The sequence below is a fragment of the Hesperophylax consimilis genome, chromosome 22 (assembly GCF_061612785.1).
Source record: "Hesperophylax consimilis isolate HC1 chromosome 22, BYU_Hcon_1.0, whole genome shotgun sequence".
Classification (NCBI taxonomy): Eukaryota; Metazoa; Arthropoda; class Insecta; order Trichoptera; family Limnephilidae; genus Hesperophylax; species Hesperophylax consimilis.
Genome location: NC_142857.1, coordinates 24,827,441 through 24,851,666, shown reverse-complemented (window position 1 = coordinate 24,851,666; position 24,226 = coordinate 24,827,441). Strand labels below are relative to the sequence as shown.

The window sequence follows — 24,226 nt, the reverse complement described above, 5'->3', positions numbered from 1 at the left end:
ACTCCTTTCCACGAATGTAAGGACGCAATAATTATTTCCTTCAAACAGTAAATATGATCAATTTTAACAAATTTAAGTTTTAATTAAGAAAGGCAAACATTTCGGGTTACGAATGATATTTGAAAATCTAATAATACCACAGCAGTAATCGGAATCGAACTCATGTCTAGAAGGAATCAGACGGGATTCCATTCCATTCCGTTCCGAATTCCATTCGATTCCATTCCGGTCAAATCTTTATAAATAATTCATTTTAATTTTTCATAGAAAAAAATTATTAAAATCTAAGTCTGTTTCTGTGTTAAGATCTTCTAAACTATGAAATAGATTTTGATAGGGTTTTCACTATCGTTTAGAATATTTCTTGATGGTCCTCCACCTATCAGTGTGGATGTGGAGGGGTGTGAGAAGGAGCCGTGCGTCTTTGTGTCCCAAGCGGAATAGACAGTATATATATTTATATATTGGCAGGTGATGATGGTCCTCCACCTATCAGTGTGGATGTGGAGGGGTGTGAGAAGGAGCCGTGCGTCTTTGTGTCCCAAGCGGAATAGACAGTATATATTTATATATTGGCAGGTGATGATGGTCCTCCACCTATCAGTGTGGATGTGGAGGGGTGTGAGAAGGAGCCGTGCGTCTTTGTGTCCCAAGCGGAATAGACAGTATATATATATTTATATATTGGCAGGTGATGATGGTCCTCCACCTATCAGTGTGGATGTGGAGGGGTGTGAGAAGGAGCCGTGCGTCTTTGTGTCCCAAGCGGAATAGACAGTATATATATTTATATATTGGCAGGTGATGATGGTCCTCCACCTATCAGTGTGGATGTGGAGGGGTGTGAGAAGGAGCCGTGCGTCTTTGTGTCCCAAGCGGAATAGACAGTATATATATATTTATATATTGGCAGGTGATGATGGTCCTCCACCTATCAGTGTGGATGTGGAGGGGTGTGAGAAGGAGCCGTGCGTCTTTGTGTCCCAAGCGGAATAGACAGTATATATATTTATATATTGGCAGGTGATGATGGTCCTCCACCTATCAGTGTGGATGTGGAGGGGTGTGAGAAGGAGCCGTGCGTCTTTGTGTCCCAAGCGGAATAGACAGTATATATATTTATATATTGGCAGGTGATGATGGTCCTCCACCTATCAGTGTGGATGTGGAGGGGTGTGAGAAGGAGCCGTGCGTCTTTGTGTCCCAAGCGGAATAGACAGTATATATATTTATATATTGGCAGGTGATGATGGTCCTCCACCTATCAGTGTGGATGTGGAGTGGTGTGAGAAGGAGCCGTGCGTCTTTGTGTCCCAAGCGGAATAGACAGTATATATATTTATATATTGGCAGGTGATGATGGTCCTCCACCTATCAGTGTGGATGTGGAGGGGTGTGAGAAGGAGCCGTGCGTCTTTGTGTCCCAAGCGGAATAGACAGTACATATATTTATATATTGGCAGGTGATGATGGTCCTCCACCTATCAGTGTGGATGTGTAGGGGTGTGAGAAGGAGCCGTGCGTTTTTGTGTCCCAAGCGGAATAGACAGTATATATATTTATATATTGGCAGGTGATGATGGTCCTCCACCTATCAGTGTGGATGTGGAGGGGTGTGAGAAGGAGCCGTGCGTTTTTGTGCATGGGAGAGAAGGAATAATGGTGGTCAACTTCATAATGCGTAATTATTCATTTCATTTATTGGTTTATTTAGACATATACATTATCATACAAGTACATCTTAGGACGGGTTGTTTCAGAGAATATGAACAATTCTTCAAATTCCAATATTAATTTTCCAGTTATCTGAAAGAATTTTTCGAGTTCTTTTATTATTTCAGTTCTGTCAAGCAACTAGCCTATATGATATACTAACAGAACTTGAATAGGACTTTCACAAAACCCGAAAATGAACGTTGTAATAAATAATATGATGAATTCAAATTCTGTGAAACAACCTAATTTCCTATTACTTAAGTAATTTGGCCTAGAATGGTTCATCTTAACTAGTGAATATGTCATGAGTAATGATAATAAAAAATAACAAAGTTTGTGGAGAGACGAAGAGAAATTTAAAAAAAAAATACCATTTGCCCCCGTGAAACGTTGGCAAAAAAAGGGGTAAGCGCAACACTGCATAGTAACCCAAAAATGAATCACAATGCTACTATAATCAGACAAAACAGAACATGATAAAATAATAGTTTTTTCTTAACTTTTCTTCAATGTTTTGGTTTTTGTCATTGTCCTGTTTTGCCATGGAACCACTTGCAGTATCTCTTTTCTTGTTGGCAACACTGCTTTGTTTATGATTTCAGCAATAGACAGTGCCACCCTGATTCCCAAGGTTACGGTCTTCATTGGGTGGTTCAAGTTCAAAATGGAAGTACCACTCCCTGAGAACAAACTCGACGGCTGCAAGTCTCTACTCAACGACGGAAAGTGCCCACAGACTAAAGGGAACAAAACCACTTACAGACTGGCAATGCCAATTATAAAATTTCCATTTGTAAAACGGACAACAAATATTATTCATTTTATTTTACGTACTAACCTAACCTACGTATTTTCTTACCATGTTGTGTTATGTCGCTGTTCGGCTTTATCTGTTATTTATAAGATTTTCATATTTTTAGAAAGACATAACATCAAGGTTTATAAGGTGTAATTGGGGAGGTTGGTATTTATTTATTTAATTCAATTTATAATTTTTTTGTAATAAAATTACAAGTTTTTTGGTCTTGGTCGTAATAATAAAAACCTTTTAAGTGCAATTAGGCATTACGTGACTTTCCCCACGGGTGAGTTCATGACCAAATTAGTACGGCTGACTACAATAATTTATTTATTTATTTGGAAAAGTTGACAGCAAATCTTTAATTATATAATGATACAATAATAATATTATGAATTATGCCAATTATGAACTTTCCACTGATGAATAGTTAATGGTGTTACAATGGTGTACAATGGCATAGAGATGTTCTCTTAAATTAATTTCTTGTTTAGTTAGAAAATATTAAAATAAAGGAGGGTGGGGGGGAGGAGGGGGAAATATAGGATAAGGATTAAGAGGCAAAGGACGGGAATATATAGGAATTGAACTTCTAGTTTGAGTTTTGTTGAGTTTTTGTTTTATGTCGCGTAAAGTCGAGTTAAATATGTCAATATGGTTATAATTTAAGTTAAAAGAGTGTGTGGATCTGTAGATAAATGAGTTTTGTTTGGAATTCGTCTTACAATGAGGGAGATTAAAAGTAAGCGACTGTCTGCTGTTGCGATTGGGAACATGGAATAATAGGCGTTGAAGAAGATCAGGACTATCGATTAAATTGTGTGTAATTTTAAATAACATTACCGAATCTGCTATATTTCTTCGGAAAGTTAACGTCTGTATATTGAAGAACTTTGCAGAGTCTTCATTACTGATATGAGATCGAAAAGAGCGGAAATTAAGGTACCTTAAAAATCTATTTTGAACACTTTCAATTCTATTTTTATGTATTGCATAGTCTGGGTTCCACACTTGTGATGCGTATTCAAGTTCTGTTAAGGTTATGGTGAGGTATGGTTACCGCTACCTCTTCCATAGGTCACAGCAATTTGTTCATGGGGTGAGGTTTATCCAAGTCTTGGTTGGGAACGCGTCTGCCCAGCAGCTGTATTTAAATCTCCTATTTATTAATAATTTATTTTGTTACAGGTTTCTAATGTTCAACTAAAATTCTCCCTAAAGGGAGATAATGACGAAACGCTGGTTTGTTTCCAGGGCGCCGCAAAATTGGTTTCACGCAGGGCTGGCTCCGTGCCAAATGGAGCATTGTGACAAAACAGAATAGTGACTACATAGAACAGTAACATAATAGAACAATGACAAAACAGAACAGTGACATAACAGAACAGTGACATAACAGAACAGTGACATAACAGAGCAGTGACACAACAGAACTGTAAGAAAACTGAACAGAGAACTAATAAAATAGAACAATAACATAACAGAACATTGATAAAACAGAACTGTGACTATACGGAACAGAAAAGTGACATAACAGAATTGTGCAAAAATAAAAATTCCAAAACAGAAGACTGATAAAATAGATCAGCGTCAAAAAAGAATAGTGACAAAAAAGATCAGCGATAAAACAGAACAGTGATAGAAACAGGACAGAACAATGAGATAACGGAACCATTACGAAACAGAACAGTGAAGAACAAACCATAAATCTAACCGAAGCTTACCTAACCTAACCTATTATTTTATTATGTTCTTTTTCGACCTAACACACACCAAAGCGAACACAGCTCGCCATAAGCATAAATGATTAATGACTTACTTTCGGTCTATTTATATAAATAATAAAAAGGTTTTCATTTCTGTAAAAAACTGTTATTTTCATATTATTGAAATTTGATAAAATTACAAATGCATAGGTACTTGATGTCCCTCTTTTCCTAATAATAATATGTAGGCGTGAGAAAGACAAAAACTGTTTTTCAGAGAAGTTGCGCAAGAAAATATCTGTCAGAAATGTTGTTATGTATGGGTATTCACCACTATGTTATGATACTTACTTAGCCCAATGTGGTGTTAATAGGCTGGGTTAAGTGTTAGGTTTTCAGGTACATTATTGACTGTTATGAGGATTGAATAGTGGGTGGCCAAGTTTGACTTTGTTGGTCTTCGATAGACCAAACGCGCCAGAGTCCCAAAGAACTCGCCAAACTGACCAACCGACGGTAGAGCATAATTCTCCATTCAGGGCGGGGAAATTATATCCCATCTACATGATGTTTGAAAAGAAGTTGCAAGGTTATAAAATGAAAGTATTCTTGTTAACCTTTGGACTGACCGTAACAAGTTATATTTTGATAAATTTCACAGAGATATACAAAAAGGTGAAAACTTACCCCCATCGACCAGAACGTAGAATCTATCTACCCTGTCTAAAATAATATGAACGTATATAGTTATGAGGAACGAACGCTGAGTGCCGCGAATGGTGGACTAGATGAATCAGCCAAGAGGAGTAGACGACAGCATCAGGATGTGGCTGGCCAACGGCCCAGTGAGTACCAGCCAAGAGGAGTAGACGACAGCGTCAGGATGTGGCTGGCCAACGGCCCAGTGAGGTCCAGCCAAGAGGAGTAGACGACAGCATCAGGATGTGGCTGGCCAACGGCCCAGTGAGTACCAGCCAAGAGGAGTAGACGACAGCATCAGGATGTGGCTGGCCAACGGCCCAGTGAGGTCCAGCCAAGAGGAGTAGACGGTTAATCCGTAAGTTGCCCTTCCATGAGGCAAGGTGGGACTTAAAAATGCTCAATGCAACACAGTCTATCGGCAGAAATAACCACAGATCACTTGGATAAACTCTGATTACTTCCACGGCCGCACGTGGCAAAATACGTTTTCATTATCCACGCCACCCGGGGCGAATTCCACTCGCGGGAAATATTATTAGACTTCTAAACTTGAAGCATGTAATGATCTGTCCTCTTCATACTCTTCCTTCTCTTCTTTCTACGATAAATTTTCTTTAAGTCCCATAGGTAACTTTTCCATAAGGCTTTGGTTATGTATATATCCGGGGTAGGAATGTCCTCCCTGCCGTCTTTACAAACCCTTGCCCCTCTCTGTATTACACATCCCTTCAAGTGTGTGCACTCTAGTTTGTCTACATGGTTTACGATCTTGAACGTAATCATTTCACGTGACGGTTCAGTATAAAAAGGCTTCACCGAACGTTGTGTTGGTTTTTTTGTTTCTCGGTATAGAAACCTAGTTATCTATGTATGTGTGGTATCCCTCGGTTCTTTTGAGATAGAGTGAGTTGAATCCATTACCGCTGTGTTTTAAAGCGATTTCATAAACCTTATTTTCTAAGTCGCCTGCTCCCCAACTAGCTACGTGATTCTATCTATCGTAGGGTAATGTGAGTATAACAAGGTGTTAGATTTTATATGTGTGATAAACATACGATAAATTTATGGTGTTAGTTGTCGGCGCCATCCATGTATATATTTTGGGAGGGGAAGGAGAGGAAAGGAAATGAATTTGTTCAAGCTAAGATTGGCTCCTCCTCTTTACCAAACAAAACCGATGGATGATAATTTGAACAAGGCGATCGATATCTGCGTGTCTGGATATCACAACCGGCCGGGTCTCCCCTTGTTCCAAATCGGCAACCGTCACGCCAGAATAAAGAAAACCAGGTCTCCTTACCAATTTCAGAATTGCCCCAACCTCATGCACCTCCAGGAAAATCTACTTTACTGAGTGTAGAAGGGGAAAACCATGACAACCCTTGTCACGAATCTAGTCGCGAAAATGTGACACGTAAGGTCCTAAGTTACGTGCCACCTCTAGAAAACGCTGTAAATTCCTCGTCGTCGGGAATCTACATCCCTTTCTAGGTCAATAACATAGATAACACACGACGGTCTTGTCGACATTTAGCCCGCTTCTATCGATAGGTTGTGTGCCTATCCATTCAGCCAATTATCCTGTGAAATATATGCAAGATTTATTCGAAATGCCAAATTTAGGATGAGGACTGTCTGTATTTTAGTATTTGGTTCCAGTAATTATTTTATGAGGTTACTAGCATTCTCGTGTATTAGGTATGGGTAACTTCTATTGAATACCTATCCTCTCAGGTAGGTATAAACGGATAATTGGTTTGATTTTTGGCATTTAATTTAAAGAGGCTGCCTACCTCTCGAACGGTACCTGTTGAGAAAAGTTGTTCGGTTGGTAATTTTATTTCGGAGATTACCATCTCCCTCTTTTGACTCTAGATTTGTTTTTGTGCATCCCAATTTTTAAATTAGAAAGTCAAACAATAGATGAAAGTATCTTATTAGAAAGTCAAATAACAGAAGAAAAGTATTCATTTTTGTTCTGTCTGGTTGCATCCGATCGCTTTCTATTCGGGCGGTCATACGCTAGCAAAATTTCCCCTTCGACTGACTGTACACTGCCGTAGCCTATACGCCTCTATCCCTCATAGTGTTCGCTGTTTCAATTGTACGCCAGTGTTGTGGTAGGTACTCTGTAGATAGGTATTTTTATACTGCGAATTTATATTGGTTGGCCTAATTTGTAATAGGTATTTAATGTTTCGTCGGCGATTCAATATCTATCGCAGGGACAACGTCATGATTTGATTCGTAATGTTTTAAAAGAATAACAGATCGGCAGGTAGGTAAATTCTCGATATGACCCTCGGTCCAAGGCGTTCCCCTAAAACAAAAGTTATCGGCCTACATATGAAAAGGTCGTTGGCCCGTCTCTCGCTCACAGCTGATTGACAGTTCGCCTAGCACATTCCTTTTGATGATAACATTATTTGGGCGGCAGGTGTCGTAAACTTAGTTCCTGTACCTCGGTTGTATCCGTCTTTTAAAAGGGTCCTCTGGAATTTAATAAATAATATTAAAAAAACTCACCCAGTTAGTCATCTCTCATTCTCAGCGTGAAGCTTACCTGGTTACACTATATAGCTAAATCAGTTTAGTTTTTCGATCTCCTCCCTATCGGCTTCTTTCCTCCTTTTAGCGAAATCCTTGCAATTTGTTCAATTTTGGTCCCCTCCCTACGCCTATAAAAAGGTAATTAAATAATTCTCTAAATACAATTGTACTTCCCTAATCTCTGTCAGGATTCGAACCCGAGTTTTATGATTTGTTTGATTCTCTGGTTTACGGTCTCCGTGGGTAGAATGCCATCTCGCCAAATCAATTCCTCCCTAGCCCTATTAAACACTTCCTGCCTTTAAATACGTTCACTCTGTTTTAAAACGCAATCATTATTATTATTATTTTCATGTTTTTAAGACAAGTAATTTAGTTTGAACTACATATTTACGAAATCACGTTTAATTTAACACATTTTATATTATAATCGCGATCGCCCAACTCTTAGCGCCCCTGGGGTGATTTTTCACAAATCGGCGCTCTACAAATTATCCAATTATTCCTATCCTCACTGAGTACAACCACTCTCACTTCACACAAACACCGGTTCAATAATATTTCACTTTAATTCAATATTCCACAATACTTTTAACACCATCTGAATTCACTAATTAACTGTAATTTCACACAACACTTCTGATTTGTATCGATTTCTCGGAGCTGTCAACGTACCCAAGTTCAAAACCCGACTGTCCCATCGATCTCTGCTTTTCTTCCTTCCCGTGGGAACATGTTTACTTCAAGCCCGCCTGTCAATAAATCTTATGTTGTTATTCCAACCAAAAAAATTTTTGGAGCACGTTCGTTTCGTTTATTTATTTATGTGAGTATTCAAAACATCACAAGCACAAACTGAACATTTCGGTATTAATCACAAATCCATGAAATATCTTTCGATCAGATCCTCAGACCCACCAGAAATAATAATTGACCCCCGACCGGACGCTCTCCCTCCTCTCTGTCCGGCCGGGAAGTGATGCCATCTTTGATTTTAATCACTTCCTGTTATTGCCAGAGCATAAACAATAGACAAGATAAATCACAGATTTGACAGGTTCTTACTTACTGTAATAAAATAATCCTATGTTATTTTCATAACAATGTGTACATATGTGCACTAATACACACAATCCCAAGTATGTGTTGTTCGCCTCAAATTTCGACCTATAGTAGCAGATTTGGCAGAGAAGTGAGGAGAAATTGAGGCACACGGACACGCCCAGAATACAATTCCATCGGCTTATCTCTTCAGTGGATGGGAACGATTTAACGAAAAGTACTTATTTTCCGCTGTATAATGCTAACTAGTGAAACTAACTAGACTCTAACTAGATCTCGCACGCGATGAGAAAAATGAAGACAAGGTTGGTAATTCTTATTCGAAGTATGATACAGTTAAATATGACTGAAGAAGATAGGGTCCCATTAGCTTATTTTATTTAGCCATTAGCATAAGAGTACATGTGAATGTGAATGAAATAAGAAGAGTGAGCCGAGACAGAGTTGTATGGCGGTCCAATCTATCTCTTCCCCTGCCATCCCATGTGGAAACGGCGTCATGTTACCCATGGCCACCTGCAAATAAAAGATGATAATCTTTTAGAGTATTTTAACACATCAATAATATTCCCAAAATCGGCGCCTAAATATTGCATTCGAATTTTAACTTCTCAATTGGCTTCTTGCATATTTTTTTAATACAAATAAATTATGAATGCTATAATTTTTTAAATACTCATTAATAAATAATCATTTTTTTAAAGTTATTTGCACTGTTTATCGTTTCTTTACATTGTATTTCTTTTACATTTGAATTTATAAACTCACTAGGACAAGACTGATACAAAATAGTATATTGAAAGAACAATGGTACCTACTACACTGAAGGAACCTGATTACAGCTAACTCATTACCGTGTAATGTATTCAACAATATTATTACAATTATTGGGTACTTATATGGTACCTACTACACTGAAGGAACCCGATTCCAACTAATTCATTATTATTTATTTATTTATTTATTCATTTTTTGGGAAATCAACAGTTTATATTTTTACAGATTGTACATAAGTGAAATAGCCAAAATAAAACCAATTACGGATTTCCTCCTTGTGACTTTACGTAAGACAGCATTAGAAGAAATTAAATTTATGAGAAATGTGAAGTTATAATTATATAAAATAAAAGAATTGTATAAAATAATAGAACAAAATAATACAACAAAAATAAAGGGGGAAAAAAAAAAAAAACTAAAATTTATATAAAATAAAGGATTATCGATACATTGGTAACCATAAGAATATAAACAATATTGTGCATATAAATCATATCATAACCATAACCATAAGAAGACAATATTGTGCATATAAATCATATCATAACCATAACCATAAGAAGACAATGTTGTGCATATAAATCATACCATAACAGGATTATAAATATATAAATACTAGAAACATAAACATCAGAAACATCAATTTAAGAAACATCAGTGAAATACTCTTTTAAGGTCATTTTATATTTAGTAAATTCGCAATTGAAGATGTCGATATTGAAAGTTAGTTGATGTAAATATTGTATGTTTTTAGTTTTTCTAGATCATTATAATTATTTATGCAATGGTGATTTGTGTTTTCATTAAGTCTTACATAAATTTTACAATTTTTGATCCAACAGAATTTGAATTTATTAATTTTGGTAAACTCTCTGACCTTTTTGTAGAGTACTTTGTTTTTATGAGTTAAATGTTCATTTATATAGATCCGTTGTTTTCCATTAAAGTTAATATCCTCTGCTATTAGGCCCCTTCTTGTCCGGATTGCTGCTATGATTTCGTCTTTCTGATTCCTGCCCTTTAGTTTTACTATAATATTCCGCGGTCTTCCTTCAATTTTCTCCTTGGGGGTGACTCGGGTGGCGTATTCAATGTCGTCGCTTACTATATTTAATTCTGAATAGATCCTTTTGATAATCTCGTCAGGTTCTCTTGTTTTTTTTCTGGTATCCCAATGATCTCGTGTTGTTCGTTAGCATCCAATTGTTTTTGTAATTCTTTAAATTCACTTTGTATTACGGCGTTTTGTTCCAGAGTTTTTTCAAGGTTGTTGTTTTTTTTCGTATCAATTTTTTTTTCTAGAGTTAATATTTTATTTTTTAATTCCTCGATTTCTTCTTTATACTCGTTTCTGATGATTTCCAGAAATTGTACCTTAAATTCTTCAAACTATGTAATGTAGTTAACAATATTGTTACAATTAATGGGTACTTATATGGTAACAACTAATTCAAATAATTAGATACCGCATAAAAGTACAGCAGCTGGATCCAGTGTAACTGTGGCAGCTCTAATTAGGAATCTGAGGGGAGTGGAGAGGGAAAGGAGATGAGATTGAGGAAGATTGAGATGTACCTGGCCATTCAGTTTTATTTTTGAAATGATTTATTTATTCAGTTGTTTTTACATTTGTATTTTACATAGTGTCTTACAAAACTGAGTAGTATTCAGTTTGATTGTAAGAAATCTCTCATTTTTACAATTTTTCAATACACAAAGGCATTATCATTATTTCTTTTCTTCGATCAATTAACATTAATATATTCATTGATGCGTATTGTATCTTGATAATTGGATTTGGGTTTTAATTACTGTTATATCTGTCTTACTTTGCAGATTTAAGGCGTGGAACTCTTTGTTAAAAATTAAAAGGTTCTACTTATAATTGTGTTTATTTACGTTACAAATAATAGGTCTGGATTTAGCTACACTTTTCATCACCCGAGGGTTGGTAATTCTCTGTTTCGAGAAGCTTGTTCCCTGTCACTATAACCTCACAAGCATCTGTTACACTCTAGCGACATCTGACGGACTCTGGAGTAAGCTTTATGACTAGCGCCATCTATCGCTTAAATACATCACAATTACATAAATACATTTTTTTACGTGATGCATTATGCTATTATTTAGTCACTAATCACAGCCAAAAACATTTTTCATTTTTTTCAATGAATGAGTTCTTTCACCACGACGATACTGAGAGTCCGGATAAATTTATATTTCATAAAAAATTACAGTTGACACAGCAAAAACAGGGCACAAATACAGTATAGTAAGCGATGTGAGCTCTATTTTTTAAAAATATTATCCTGTTCAAATTTCAATTAAGTTCACTTTTCTAGTTCATTAAAAATATTTCAATTTCAAAAGAAATAAAAATTACATATTCAAAGAATTGCTGATGATTAGAAAATACTATTATGAAAACAAAACATACTGCAAGTAGCTCCTTATCTATTACTCCTTCATATCTCAGGAAATACTTTGTAATAATGCACAGGTGTTCATTACGGACGGAGATTTAGTATTTAATTAAAAGAAAGATAAGATTAAAAAACAGTATAAATATAATCGATGACTTTGTGATAATATTCAGTTAGATTTTAGTTGTGCAGATAATTCTGAAAAGAGTGTTGTGTTCCCAGCGGTCATGTTTTCTAAAAATTCTTTCGTCCTGGCCATCATGGCCATCCTGGCTACAATTTGTTTGACGTCAGCTACCATCGTCCAAAAATGTAAATTTTCACTAAACAATATTTTTAATATTCTCTGAAGAAAATGGGGAATGAATAAATGTATCCTTTTGTTAATCACTATGCTGAGACAAGTTGTCCTGGTTATCCAGCACAGTTGATCACTGCAATCGTTAATAAATCCCTCAAACTACTTGGTTTCATCACTAGAATCACTTCGGACTTCAAAAACGTAAATACCCTTAGAACTCTTTACTGCTCCTTGGTTCGCCCCCATCTTGAATATGCTTGTGTTATTTGGTCTCCTTTTTATTCTGTCCACATTCGACGCATTGAATCTGTTCAACATTGGTTCTTAAGAGGGATTGCTAGGAGGCTAGGTTTAGAAAAAGGCAAATACTCATATGATGAAATTGAACTAACTCTAAACCTCTCTCCTTTGGAAGTCCGTCGTGAAAGAAATGACCTCATTTGCTTCTTCAAAATTATAAATGGTATTATTGATTTACCTACTCTACTGCAACTCATTCCCTTCAACATCCCCTCGCAAAGACTCAGAAATAATGAACTGCTCTTCCTCAACCATCATTCGACAAATTATGGATATTATTCACCATTGTCCAGATTGTGTAGACTGGTCAACTCAAGTCAAAACCTTAAATTTTTTGGGATAAGTCTAAATGATTTTTGCCAGTCGCTAAACAAGTGACGGAATATTATAAGTGTCCCGTGGTCCTGACCCACGGCGTAGTCTTGACTTGATTCGAATTGTAACTTTATTTTCTTATATTATATCTACCATATGTCTTTGCTCTCATGTACCTTTGTCTACTCCTGTATTTTTCATTTTACTTTATTCGTGTTATTATTTTGTAATTTGGACGATGTCCGTTAATAAATAAAGGATTTATCAATAATTTCAGTAACTTGTCAACGTTCCCGAGCATGGCAAGACCAAACAACAGTTTGCAACGATTAAGTATTCTCAATTTAATCGTTTTCATGTTAGCGACCTGCAGTCGTGCTCGGGAACGATGACAAGTTACTGACATTATTGATAAAACGCGTGCAGCATAAATTTTTACGATTTATTAACTTACAAATTACACATACCTATTCAACACATAAACTATACATTCTTACTAAATACACTTAAAATACATTCCCTAGAAAACAGAAGAAAAATAAATGACCTAACTTTTTTTATTTAAGATTATTCACTCCAAACTAGACTGTTGTGAACTCCTGCAACTCATAGATTTCAAAGTACATACTCGGGCAACTAGGCTAAATATATTATTTGCAACAATAACTTTAGTACCAACTATCACATACATACACCTATTTCTCGCTTTCACACCCTTGGAAACAAATTCACCTCAAATATCGACATATTTAATATAAGTTTGTCTGTGTTCAAGAGGTACCTCAATGAAATTTTTATGTAGCATATTTAAAGAGCGATTGCGTATATTTGTTGTTTTCTTGTAGATATATTGTGAACTTAAAAAAAAATTGTTATTTTTGTGTTGATGTTTTAAAACTAAAAACCTTCTGTTGTCACTGTATTATGCAGTATATTATGTAAAATATATAAAATGTAAAAGCCCATCAGGGTGTTTAAATTAATAAATAAATAAAATAAAAAACCTGTATCGATCGATCATGCTAAATACCCCGAACATAGTAAAACATATTAAAAGCCACAAAATGAAGTACATTTGTACAATTTTATTTTATGGCAATGAATTTATTTTTATTTGAAGTTTTTAATATTCAATATTAAATATATTTTAATAAGTTCTGCTATTCAATTATTTTTATGCCTGACAGCTGTTTTGTCTTCCGTAGACATTATCAAAAGGTCCAAACTGCAAACTGTGAAACCGTGTGTATCATAAAATGTGAATATACTGATGTCCAATTTTGATAATGGACATCAGTATATTTTTTTTTTTTTTTTTTTTTTTTTTAAGTCGGAGGCGGTTTACTTACGTTCCCCGCGAGCACTTAGGCCATAGGCCCATTGTACTATCTCCCATTTTACCTCATTCCCTTGCCAGTAACCCGGTCCCTTTTATGAAGTTCACCAGGGCTGTCATTGGATATGTGGCGATGTCTTCTGGTTCCACACTGTGTCTTCCCAGGTATCTGAGCCTTATTCCCAGCAGAGCGGGACATTGGCACCATAGGTGAATTGGAGTCTCTTCCTCCTCTTCACATTTCCTACAGATGTTGGTGTTTTCCACTCCCAACAGTTGCATGTGTCTCCTGAGATGGCAGTGTCCCGTTAATAGTCCTACCAGTTCCCTCAGTGAGTTTCTGTCCATATCGAGTAGTTGCCTGGTTCGGTTAGGGTCCGGTCCGTTTATGAGTACTTTAGATTGCCTCATTCCGGGTGCCTTCTTCCATTCCTTCCAGTGTTGGGATTTGACCCACCTCTTGATATGTAGTTTGGTGTGGCAAGCTGCTACTCCTACGGCCGGCTCGGATCCCGCAAGTGGTGCTTTCGCCCCTTTCCTTGCTAGTTCGTCAGCCCGCTCGTTGCCCTCAATACCTTTATGTCCTGGTACCCAGAGCAGGGTTACTTTATTGATGGTCGCCAGTTCTATAAGGATAGTCCTGCATTCCATCACCAGTCTGGAGTCGCATCGGTTACTTTCCAGTGCCATTAAGGCCGCCTGGCTATCTGAACATATATTTATGTTCTTATTTCTGTACCCGATACTCATATTCTCCTGTGCGCAGGCTAAGATGGCTTTCATCTCAGCTTGAAACACAGTGCAGTGCATTCCTAGAGGTATACTGAGTTCCCTCTTAGATCCCTGTAGACAGACCCCGGCCCCTGTTCCTTCCTCCATCTTGGACCCATCTGTGAACCAGATTAGTTCCTGTTTGGAGTTTGGACCTGGGACCGAGTCCCATTCCTCCCTTGTGGGGTACGTCACTTTAAACAGCTGTCCGAAGAAGTATTCGGCTTGCTTGCCGTCCTGCTTCATCCCAGCCGTCGGACTAATTGCCCTCAGTCTTATTCCTATCTCTGTGTGACTGTTTCTGGGCAACTCTCCTCTCCATTGGCCATTGCAATGTAACCTGTAGGCTGCCGCCATCGCCGCCCCCTCTATTTCTATGTTTAGTGGGGGTAGGTTCAGCAGCACTCCCATGGCTAGTATTGGAGTGGTTCTCATGGCTCCTGTGATGCTTCTGCATGCAAGTCCCTGTATGTGATTGAGTGTGACCATCACTGTTTTCAGTGTTGTTCTCCTCCACCAGACCAGGGCTGCGTGCATGATCCTTGGTTTTACAACGGCTGTGTAAAGCCATTGCATCATTTTAGGTTTGAGACCCCACGTTCTGCCGCAGATTCGCCTAGTTGCCCACATCAGAGCACAGGCCTTTCTGCCTACAGTTTCCACCTGGTTTTTCCAGCTCAGTTTGGCATCTATGATGACTCCGAGGTACTTAACCGTGTCAGAGGGTTCTAATTCCTTTCCATAGAAGGTTGGATTGCTCCATCCTTCTAGTTTCCTTTTACGCGTAAAGATTACTAGTTCTGTCTTGTCTGGGTTGACTGACAGTCCTGTTTCTTCACACCATTCTTCCACGGTTGCCAGTGTTGACTGTATAAGGCCTCGGGTTGTGTCTGCATCCCAACACCTTATTATGGTTGCAATGTCATCCGCATACCCTTGCGTATATAGGCCCCTGTTGTTGAGTTTCCGGATGAGGTTGTCCACCACCAGGCTCCACAGCAAGGGTGATAAGACCCCTCCCTGTGGACACCCTCGTGTCACCAGCACTTTGATGCTTACCTCACCCCTTGTCACCGTAAGTATCCGGCCTGAGAGCATGTTCCTCAGCCACCTTCTGGTGGTTTTGTCGAGTCGATGTCTTTCTGCCGCTTCATCAATGGATTTAATAGTGGTGCAGTTAAATGCTCCCTCTATATCCAGGAATAGCCCTACCGCCAGTTCCCCAGTCGCTTGTGCCTGCTCCAGTTTGTACACCAACCTGTGCAGTGCCGCGTCGACTGACTTACCTGCTTGGTAAGCAAATTGTAACTCGTGGAGGGGCTTCTCTTTCAGTGCCCCGTCCCTTATGTGCCTGTCCATTAGCCTCTCCATTGTCTTCAAAAGAAATGAGGTGAGGCTAATTGGGCGGAATGCACCTGGTTGGTCGTAGTCAGCTCTCCCCGGTTTGGGTATGAACACTACCCTTGTCTTCCGCCATGGTATGGGGATGTATCCGAGGGCACAGCATGCCCTCAGGATCTTCGTCACCGGAAGTAGGATTGTATCTAGGCCCCTCTGTAGAAGTGCCGGAAAGATTCCATCCTCTCCTGCGCTTTTAAAAGGGTCAAACCCTCTGATTGCCCATTTAACTCTGGAGGGAGTAACTATTTTAGCCGCAGTGTCCCAGTCCTTACCTTCCCGTGTAACTCGGGCTGGTGGTGGACCGGTATCATCTGCTTCTAACTTTTTGTAGCCGGGAAAATGTTTCCCCAGCAGTACCTCCAACTCCTCCTCCCAACTGTTGGTAAATCCTCCATCAGATTTTTTGAATGGGCCTTTTGCTGCCCCTGGGTCTTTTGCAAGAATTTTTTGGATTCTTGCAGTCTGTGGGATGGTTTCCACCTCCCCACAGTATTTCTCCCAGGAGCATGTTTTGGCTTTCTGGATTGCCACCTTGTACTCTTTCTGGTATTGCTTGTGGGCATCCCAGTTTCCTGACTTTTTGGCCTTGTTGAAAGCTTGCCTTACTATTTTCCGTAGCTCCTGCAGTCTTCTGCTCCACCACGGTGTTTTGTCCCTGGTACTTGTCTTCAGAGGGCAGCTATTTTCGTATGCCCTTATCATTGAGTCCCTCAGTACTTCTACTGCGTCCTCAATTTCTTCGGGGCAGCCGTATTTAGCTGGGAATCTTGTCATTCCTATATTTAGTTCCTCCGAGTATCTAGTCCAGTCAGTTGCTTTTGGGTTCCTATATGTATCGGTCCCCGTTTTGCTTGTTTCTCCCTCTAGTTTAAATTCTATGTGTCGGTGGTCCGACAGGGATGGTTCGTCCGATACTCTCCATCCTGAGACTCTTAATGTTCCTAGGGTCAGGTCTATCACCTCCCGTCTGTTACTTATAACGAAGGTGGGTTCCCTACCTCTATTAAGAATCTCAAGGTTCACTGTCATCAGGTATTCCAGGAGGTCCTGTCCTCGTTTGTTGATGTCCGTACTCCCCCACACAGTGTGGTGCGAGTTAGCATCTGCTCCGAGTATCAGTTCCCTACCCTTCTCCCTGCAGTCTTGGACGAGTCTCGTTATTTCCCTTGAGGGTGGTGGTTCCACAGAGTCATAGGGCATGTATGCTGATGCCACAACTACTTCCCTGCTTCTTTGGTCCAGCGTGACCTGTAGCTTCACAGCCACTAAGTCCCTACTGCAGTGTTCGGGTAGCAGTGTGCCAGGTATCCCTCTGATGAGAATACAGGCCCTGGGTCTGTCCCCCGACTCGTTATAATAGAGTAGACCTTGGTTCATGTTTAGTCCTCTGACCTTCCCCCTATAAGTCCAGGGTTCTTGGATCAGCGCGACGTCCACACTGTCCCGGGTGACTCTACTGCTAAGCACTGCAGTTGCTGCCGGACTGCGGTGCAAGTTTATTTGAATGAACTGTAAGTTTTTAGCCATTACTGCCTAATCCTTAGATCATTCCTCCTATTTACGCTCCTCGGTGTTAGGAGGGCGCACCGTGAAAGTGGCCTTCCTTATCCCGACATGCGCTATTTTCCAAGTCCCCTGATGGTCCCTGCATTTCCACGTCTGGATCCCCTGGGGGATCCCGCCGCGTTGCGTCCGTCGGAGGTCCTTCTTTACGGTTCCCAGAGGGCCCCTCAAGGGAAGAGTCCACCAGGGTGGTCCCATCTCTCCTCTCCACTTCCTCTTGGTTCCTCAAAGGCCCCAAGAGGGATGAGTCCACCGAGGCGGCCTCAACTCCTCCTTCCACTCCCCCTAGGTTCCTTAAAGGTCCCTCGTCAGTGTTGTCTTTGTTTTTGCAGTCCATATTTGGTCCCACGAGTATCTAGGGAAATAAAAGGTCCACCCCAGCAGAGCCCCGAATGCCGGGGTAAGGTCTGTATACTCCGAGATGCGACCTTGTGTCTCGGAGGAACCGTTCTTGACACTGTTCCCCAGTGTCATTCAGCCCTGGGCACGGTATCCCACACCTTAGCTTGGGATGGCTATTGCAGGTCGTGTTTCCACTCCCTGAGCGATGGGTTCGCCACACTCCCTACGCTCGATCAGTATATTTAATCATTGAATATAATATTAGCGATTTTCTAATCAGAAAAATATACGGTCGTATCTAAATACTAAGCCCAGAACCTTAGCCTTGGCGGGGTGCTACTCTATCACTGAGCTAATCCTACCATATTTACTTCGGTCATATTTAACTGTAACATACTTGATTATACTTTTACTTATCATACTTTTTATTGGCTGCTATCTTTATGTAACTAACTAAACATTACGCCGTTTCCCCATTGAGGTAGGCAGAAAGGACGTACCGCCAAACAACTCCGTCACATTCATATATCGTCTCATTCGTCCATCGTCTCATACTCTTCTATTATTCTGACTCTTGGAATAGCGGGACTCAAGTATCTGATTCACTTGATTGTGGCATGTCTTCCTCAAGCGCCCCCGACTTCTTCTGTCATATATTCTCCTTTATTCATTCGCTCTACATATAATATGACCATATCTTATTCAGATTTGTGTCATATATTCTCCTTTATTCATTCGCTCTACATATAATATGACCATATCTTATTTAGATTTGTGTCATATATTCTCCTTTATTCATTCGCTCTACATATAATATGACCATATCTTATTTAGATTTGTGTCATATATTCTCCTTTATTCATTCGCTCTACATATAATATGACCATATCTTATTCAGATTTGTGTCATATATTCTCCTTTATTCATTCGCTCTACATATAATATGACCATATCTTATTCAGATTTGTGTCATATATTCTCCTTTATTCATTCGCTCTACATATAATATGACCATATCTTATTCAGATTTGTGTCATATATTCTCCTTTATTCATTCGCTCTACATATAATATGACCATATCTTATTCAGATTTGTGTCATATATTCGCCTTTATTCATTCGCTCTACATATATGATATGACCATATCTTATTCAGATTTGTGTCATATATTCTCCTGTATTCATTCGCTCTACATACCAGAGTGGAAGATACTATCAGTATCGCCCTGGTGTAAGACCACCATTCAGAATTGAAACGTTGCTCCAAATGGCTTTAGCCGTGTTTAGTGACTAGATCTGAATAGCCAGGTACTTCCCCACCTTCCTCTTTCCCTTCCCCACTTACCTTCAGCCTCACAACATCCCCCAATTGGGGATGCCATAGTCTCACTGGCTCCATACGGGAGCAGTTGGGACTCTTGTGAGGTATTCACTGTAAAAAAAAAAAAAAAACATTTAATATGACCATATCTTATTCAGATTTGTGTCATATATTCTCCTTTATTCGTTCGCTTTACATATAATATGACCATATCTTATTCAGATTTGTGTCATATATTCTCCTTTATTCATTCGCTCTACATATAATATGACCATCTTTTTCTGATTGTTCTGTTTCAAATTTTCGTGTTGTCTTCAATGATTAGATAAAAAATAATATTTGTTTGTTTGATCTTCAGGTTCTGCAGGAGCTGAACCTATATTTGTGGAAATAGCCGGTTGCGATGTAGAACCCTGTGAACTTGTGGACACCGCAGACATGCTCGTCACCTTCCGAGTTTGTAAGTAAACATCAAACACTAACTTATTGTTATATCTCTGCTTTACTTGCAGATTTCTGTGTTGGGAACTCTTTGATAAAGTAAAAGGTTCTTTACTATAATTGCATTTATTTACGTTATAATAAATAAGTCTGGATTTAGCTCTACTGTTCATTACCCGAGGGTTGTTAATTCTCTGTTTCTAGAAGCTTGTTGTCTGGCAATAATATCCCACAGTCAATTGCTACACTCTAGTGACATCTGTCGGACTCTGGAGTAAGCTTTATGACAGGTGCCATCTATCGCTTGAAAACCCAACTTATTACCAAACATCACACTTATCGATTGTGATGATAACTTACAGAGGCTTCTCTAAACATACATAGTAGACTGACTGTAGGGAGGCCGAAAAGCAAGATAATAAAAAAAAAAATTCAATCAAATGTCGAATTAATATGTAAGCACATAAAAAAATATAAGTAATTTTTTGTCTTTTTCAGCGAACAATTCTTACACCCTTGTGCCCAAAGTACGAGCCAAAGTAGGCCCTCTTACCATCACCTATCCTTTGGAAGGAGACCTTGCAGATGGGTGCAATTCCATTGCCAATGGGTACTGCCCATTAGCACAGGACGAAGTTTTGACTTACCACCTGGCTATGCCCGTTGATATTTTCCCAAAGGTACATGTTATGAATATAGTAGATAAACAAATATAAATGGACTCCGTGGTTTAAGGGTGAGACTCTAGATTAGAGTTTAAATCTCCGCATGCCCAAGTAAAATTTATTTAATTAACTTGTGTTGTTTTACAATTCATTCATTTAAAATAATACACAATACATTTGCAGCACCGTTCAGAGTGGAAAATGCTCTTAGGACAGGTTATTTCGGAGAATTTGAACAATTCATCAAATTTCAACATTAATTTTCGGGATCTGTGAAAGTCCTATTCAAGTTAATAAACCGAAACAACCCGTCCTTAGTATGAGTTGTTTCGGAGAATTTGAACAATTCATCAAATTTCAACGTTAATTTTCGGTTTTTGTGAAAGTCCTATTCAAGTTCTGTTATTATTTCTGTTCTGTCAAGCAACTAGTCCCTAATAATATTCTAACAGAACTTTAATAGGACTTTCACAGAACCCGAAAATTAACGTTGAAATTTGATGAATTGTTCAAATTTCAACATTCATTTTCGAGTTCTATGAAAATCCTATTCAAGTTCTGTTACTATATCATTGCAGGCTAGTTGCTTTAAAGAACTGAAATAAAAACAGAATTTGAAAAAATCTTTCACAGAAATTGAAAATTAACGTTGAAATTTGATGAATTGTTCAAATTCTACGAAACAACCCGTCCTTAGTATTTATATTCAGAATTGCAAGGTCGTTCAACCCTACTATCTATCAAAGCAGGACATTGAATAAATGACTTAGACCTGGTCGTTTGGCAGAAATTCACTTGCGAAAAAGTCATCAATTCTATTGAAAAAATATTTTTTTAAGTAGTTTGCATTTATAATTTTTATTGAGTAATTTATTATTTTATTTGTATTCTACTCAAGTAAAACGATAGGAAAACCTTCAATTTATCTAAAGCATATTTTGTTGGTATTCATAATGTACACCAATTCGTTATAAAGATTAATCAAAATAGTGATTTAGCATTAAGCTTCGCCTTCAGCATTATTTTGTTTTTTGACAATTGAAAGATCCCAGGTGTTTTAGCTTTCTGTCAAATTGTAATAAGCTTAGAAGCTTAATAACATGATAGTTGTCCTCTTCTGCTTATCACAATTTGTTCAAACTCTGAAACAGACTTAAAGGGGACTTTTTAATTGTCAAAAACAGTAACCTGTAAAAAAAAAAACGATACTTTTTATACTAAAATATATCTATTCTTGTTGAATTTACTTAAAACTACTTTTTATTGGTGTATTTTTTATTAATAGATATGTAAGAGAACATTATTTAATTTTTGACTGAGGATTTAACTTTCCTCCCCAGGAACTGACTCTTAACTGCTGTAAACTTTTAAAATGTCTTTTAAAACTTTAGATAAATAAAAAAAAGTTTGACTGAGGATTGCACCTTCCTCCCCAGGAACTGAACGGCAGTAACAATAGCGCCAAATCTCGATTGGTTAGAACCTACATTTATTGCATATGTTAACTCCTGTAATATCATTGAATTTCAGAGAAATTTGTATATGTCCGCTTGTGTATGCGTGATTGCCACCAAAAGTTAATAGATTGAATTGTCATTGACAACGAATCTTTCTGCCGAGTTTCAGCTTGATCGGATGTCGGGAAGTGGGTTAATTTCCACTTCCAATATCTGTATTCATTCATTCATTCGCAAAAACAAAAGTGAACTTCAAACAGATGTATTTAAAAACAAAACGGTGCTGAGTGGCCATTTGATGACGATGTTACATTTGATGACGATGTTACATTTGATGACAATGTTAGATTTGATGACAATGTTACATTTGATGACAATGTTACATTGGATGACAATGTTACATTTGAGGACAGTGTTACTTTTGATGACAATGTTACGTTTGACGAATATGTTACATTTGATGAATATGTTACATTTGAGGATAATGTTACATTTGAGGACAATGTTACATTTGATGACATTTTTAGATTTGATGACAATGTTACATTTGATGACAATGTTACATTGGATGACAATGTTACATTTGAGGACAGTGTTACTTTTGATGACAATGTTACATTTGATGACATTGTTACATTTGAGGATAATGTTACATTTGATGACAATGTTACATTGGATGACAATGTTACATTTGAGGACAGTGTTACTTTTGATGACAATGTTGAGTTTGATGAATATGTTACATTTGATGACAGTGTTACATTTGAGGATAATGTTACATTTGATGACAATGTTACATTTGAATTTCTGTGAAACAACCCTTCCTTAATATCTTCACCCTTTTCACATTTCTAATATTTATTAGTGTATTGCAGACTAGCGCCCTTGAGGTGATTTTGCACAAAAACGGCGCTATACAAGTCATCCAATTATTATTATTTATTATTTAATATTGTTTTTTCCTTATTTCAGATTGCTGTGAATCTGGAATTTTCGCTGCTTGGAGATGATGGTGTAATTTTCCAGTGTTTTAAAGTAGACTGTAAGGTTGCTTAAATATGTTATATGTATTGTAACGTAATATGTAATATAAAATAAAATAAATCTCTAAAAATTAAACAGATTTTTTTTAATGAACTGAAATTCTTCATTACATAATTATGAACACACCTCATAATTGTACAATTGTGCACTTTTAATTATGGCGCACGGCAACTTTAGTAACGGCAAAAGTTGAGTGCATCAAAATCCATTATGGTATATGGAGATGAGCACAATAGGTAACATTAGAGAGATTTTTTTGAACATGATCGATCTTTCCGCGAATGATCGTTTTCCTGCATTTAACGTGTATTTCTTCCAAACCCGAATTTAAGTCATACAACACATTGTAACGATTTGAAACTACTCGCCCCGGTGTCATGCGCTTGCAAGAACTGATTAACTTAAGAAGCGTGCAATTGTGAACACAGCGACGGCCGAGTACATAATCATAGACATCAGAGATTGCGAGCAGTTCTAGGGAGATTGGACAGCGGTCAGGACGTGCGTCACGGAACGGATTCCAAAGAGGTTTTGCGCCATTAAACACGTGAGCGATTGTCATCATGCTAATTTAGATTTCGCAACATGGTTTACTTTAATTTATAAATTTGTTCTTCACAAGATGATTGGGAAGAGCTGGCGCCCTAGGTAATCAAAGCAAGATTAATATTTGAGATGTGAAACTTTATCCTTTTAATTTTTAGTATCCACAGATTAGCATATTAGAATTGTAAATTCGCATCACTAGTCAGATTTAGTTTAACGATCTGAACATGCCCTGATTTTAATAATAAACGTAGAGTCTCTTGCTATTTAACTTGATAATAATGTAATTTAATAGATGATAAAGTACTTTGATAAATAACCTCAATAAATTTTGTTCTTAGCATCCACACTATTCTTTAATTTCAGATTCCCTTATTTAATATTGTGCAACACATGAGATATATGTTTACACACCTTTCAGAAATTTCACATCAATAAATCTCGGTACAACATGCAACAATAGATCGCCTCGATTATTCCTCTATGCATCGTTTTACTGCATTCATCGTTTAAATCAGAGGTTCCCAAACTTATTGGCCCCGTAGATCAGTTGCCAAATATTTTTTTTCCGTAGACCCCCTGCCTGCCGAATATTGAATTTTCCTAAAACTATTAACGTCCCATGTGATAATCATTTCTCTTTTTCGTAAGAAGATTCCCTTCCCTTGCCTGTCCAACAACCGGGTGG

General features: G+C 37.9%; 1 protein-coding gene across 1 annotated transcript; it reads left to right on the top strand.

Moving 5' to 3' along the window:
* The first annotated feature begins 11,809 nt into the window (after nt 1-11,809).
* Nucleotides 11,810-23,066, top strand: LOC149413340 (NPC intracellular cholesterol transporter 2 homolog a-like). Its single transcript, XM_089644886.1, has 4 exons — nt 11,810-12,047; nt 19,744-19,845; nt 20,325-20,506; nt 22,921-23,066. Exons 1-4 carry the CDS (start codon nt 11,963-11,965, stop codon nt 23,002-23,004), a joined length of 453 nt encoding a protein of 150 aa, XP_089501012.1. The 5' UTR covers nt 11,810-11,962; the 3' UTR covers nt 23,005-23,066.
* Nucleotides 23,067-24,226: the final 1,160 nt, after the last annotated feature.

Bases quoted from the DNA above. Each gene is read 5' to 3' on its own strand.
- LOC149413340 (XM_089644886.1), top strand. From the start codon at position 11,963: ATGTTTTCTAAAAATTCTTTCGTCCTGGCCATCATGGCCATCCTGGCT. The intron at 12,048-19,743 runs GTAAATTTTCAC...TTTGATCTTCAG, and splicing joins AGCTACCATCGTCCAAAAAT to GTTCTGCAGGAGCTGAACCT. The intron at 19,846-20,324 runs GTAAGTAAACAT...TGTCTTTTTCAG, and splicing joins GCTCGTCACCTTCCGAGTTT to CGAACAATTCTTACACCCTT.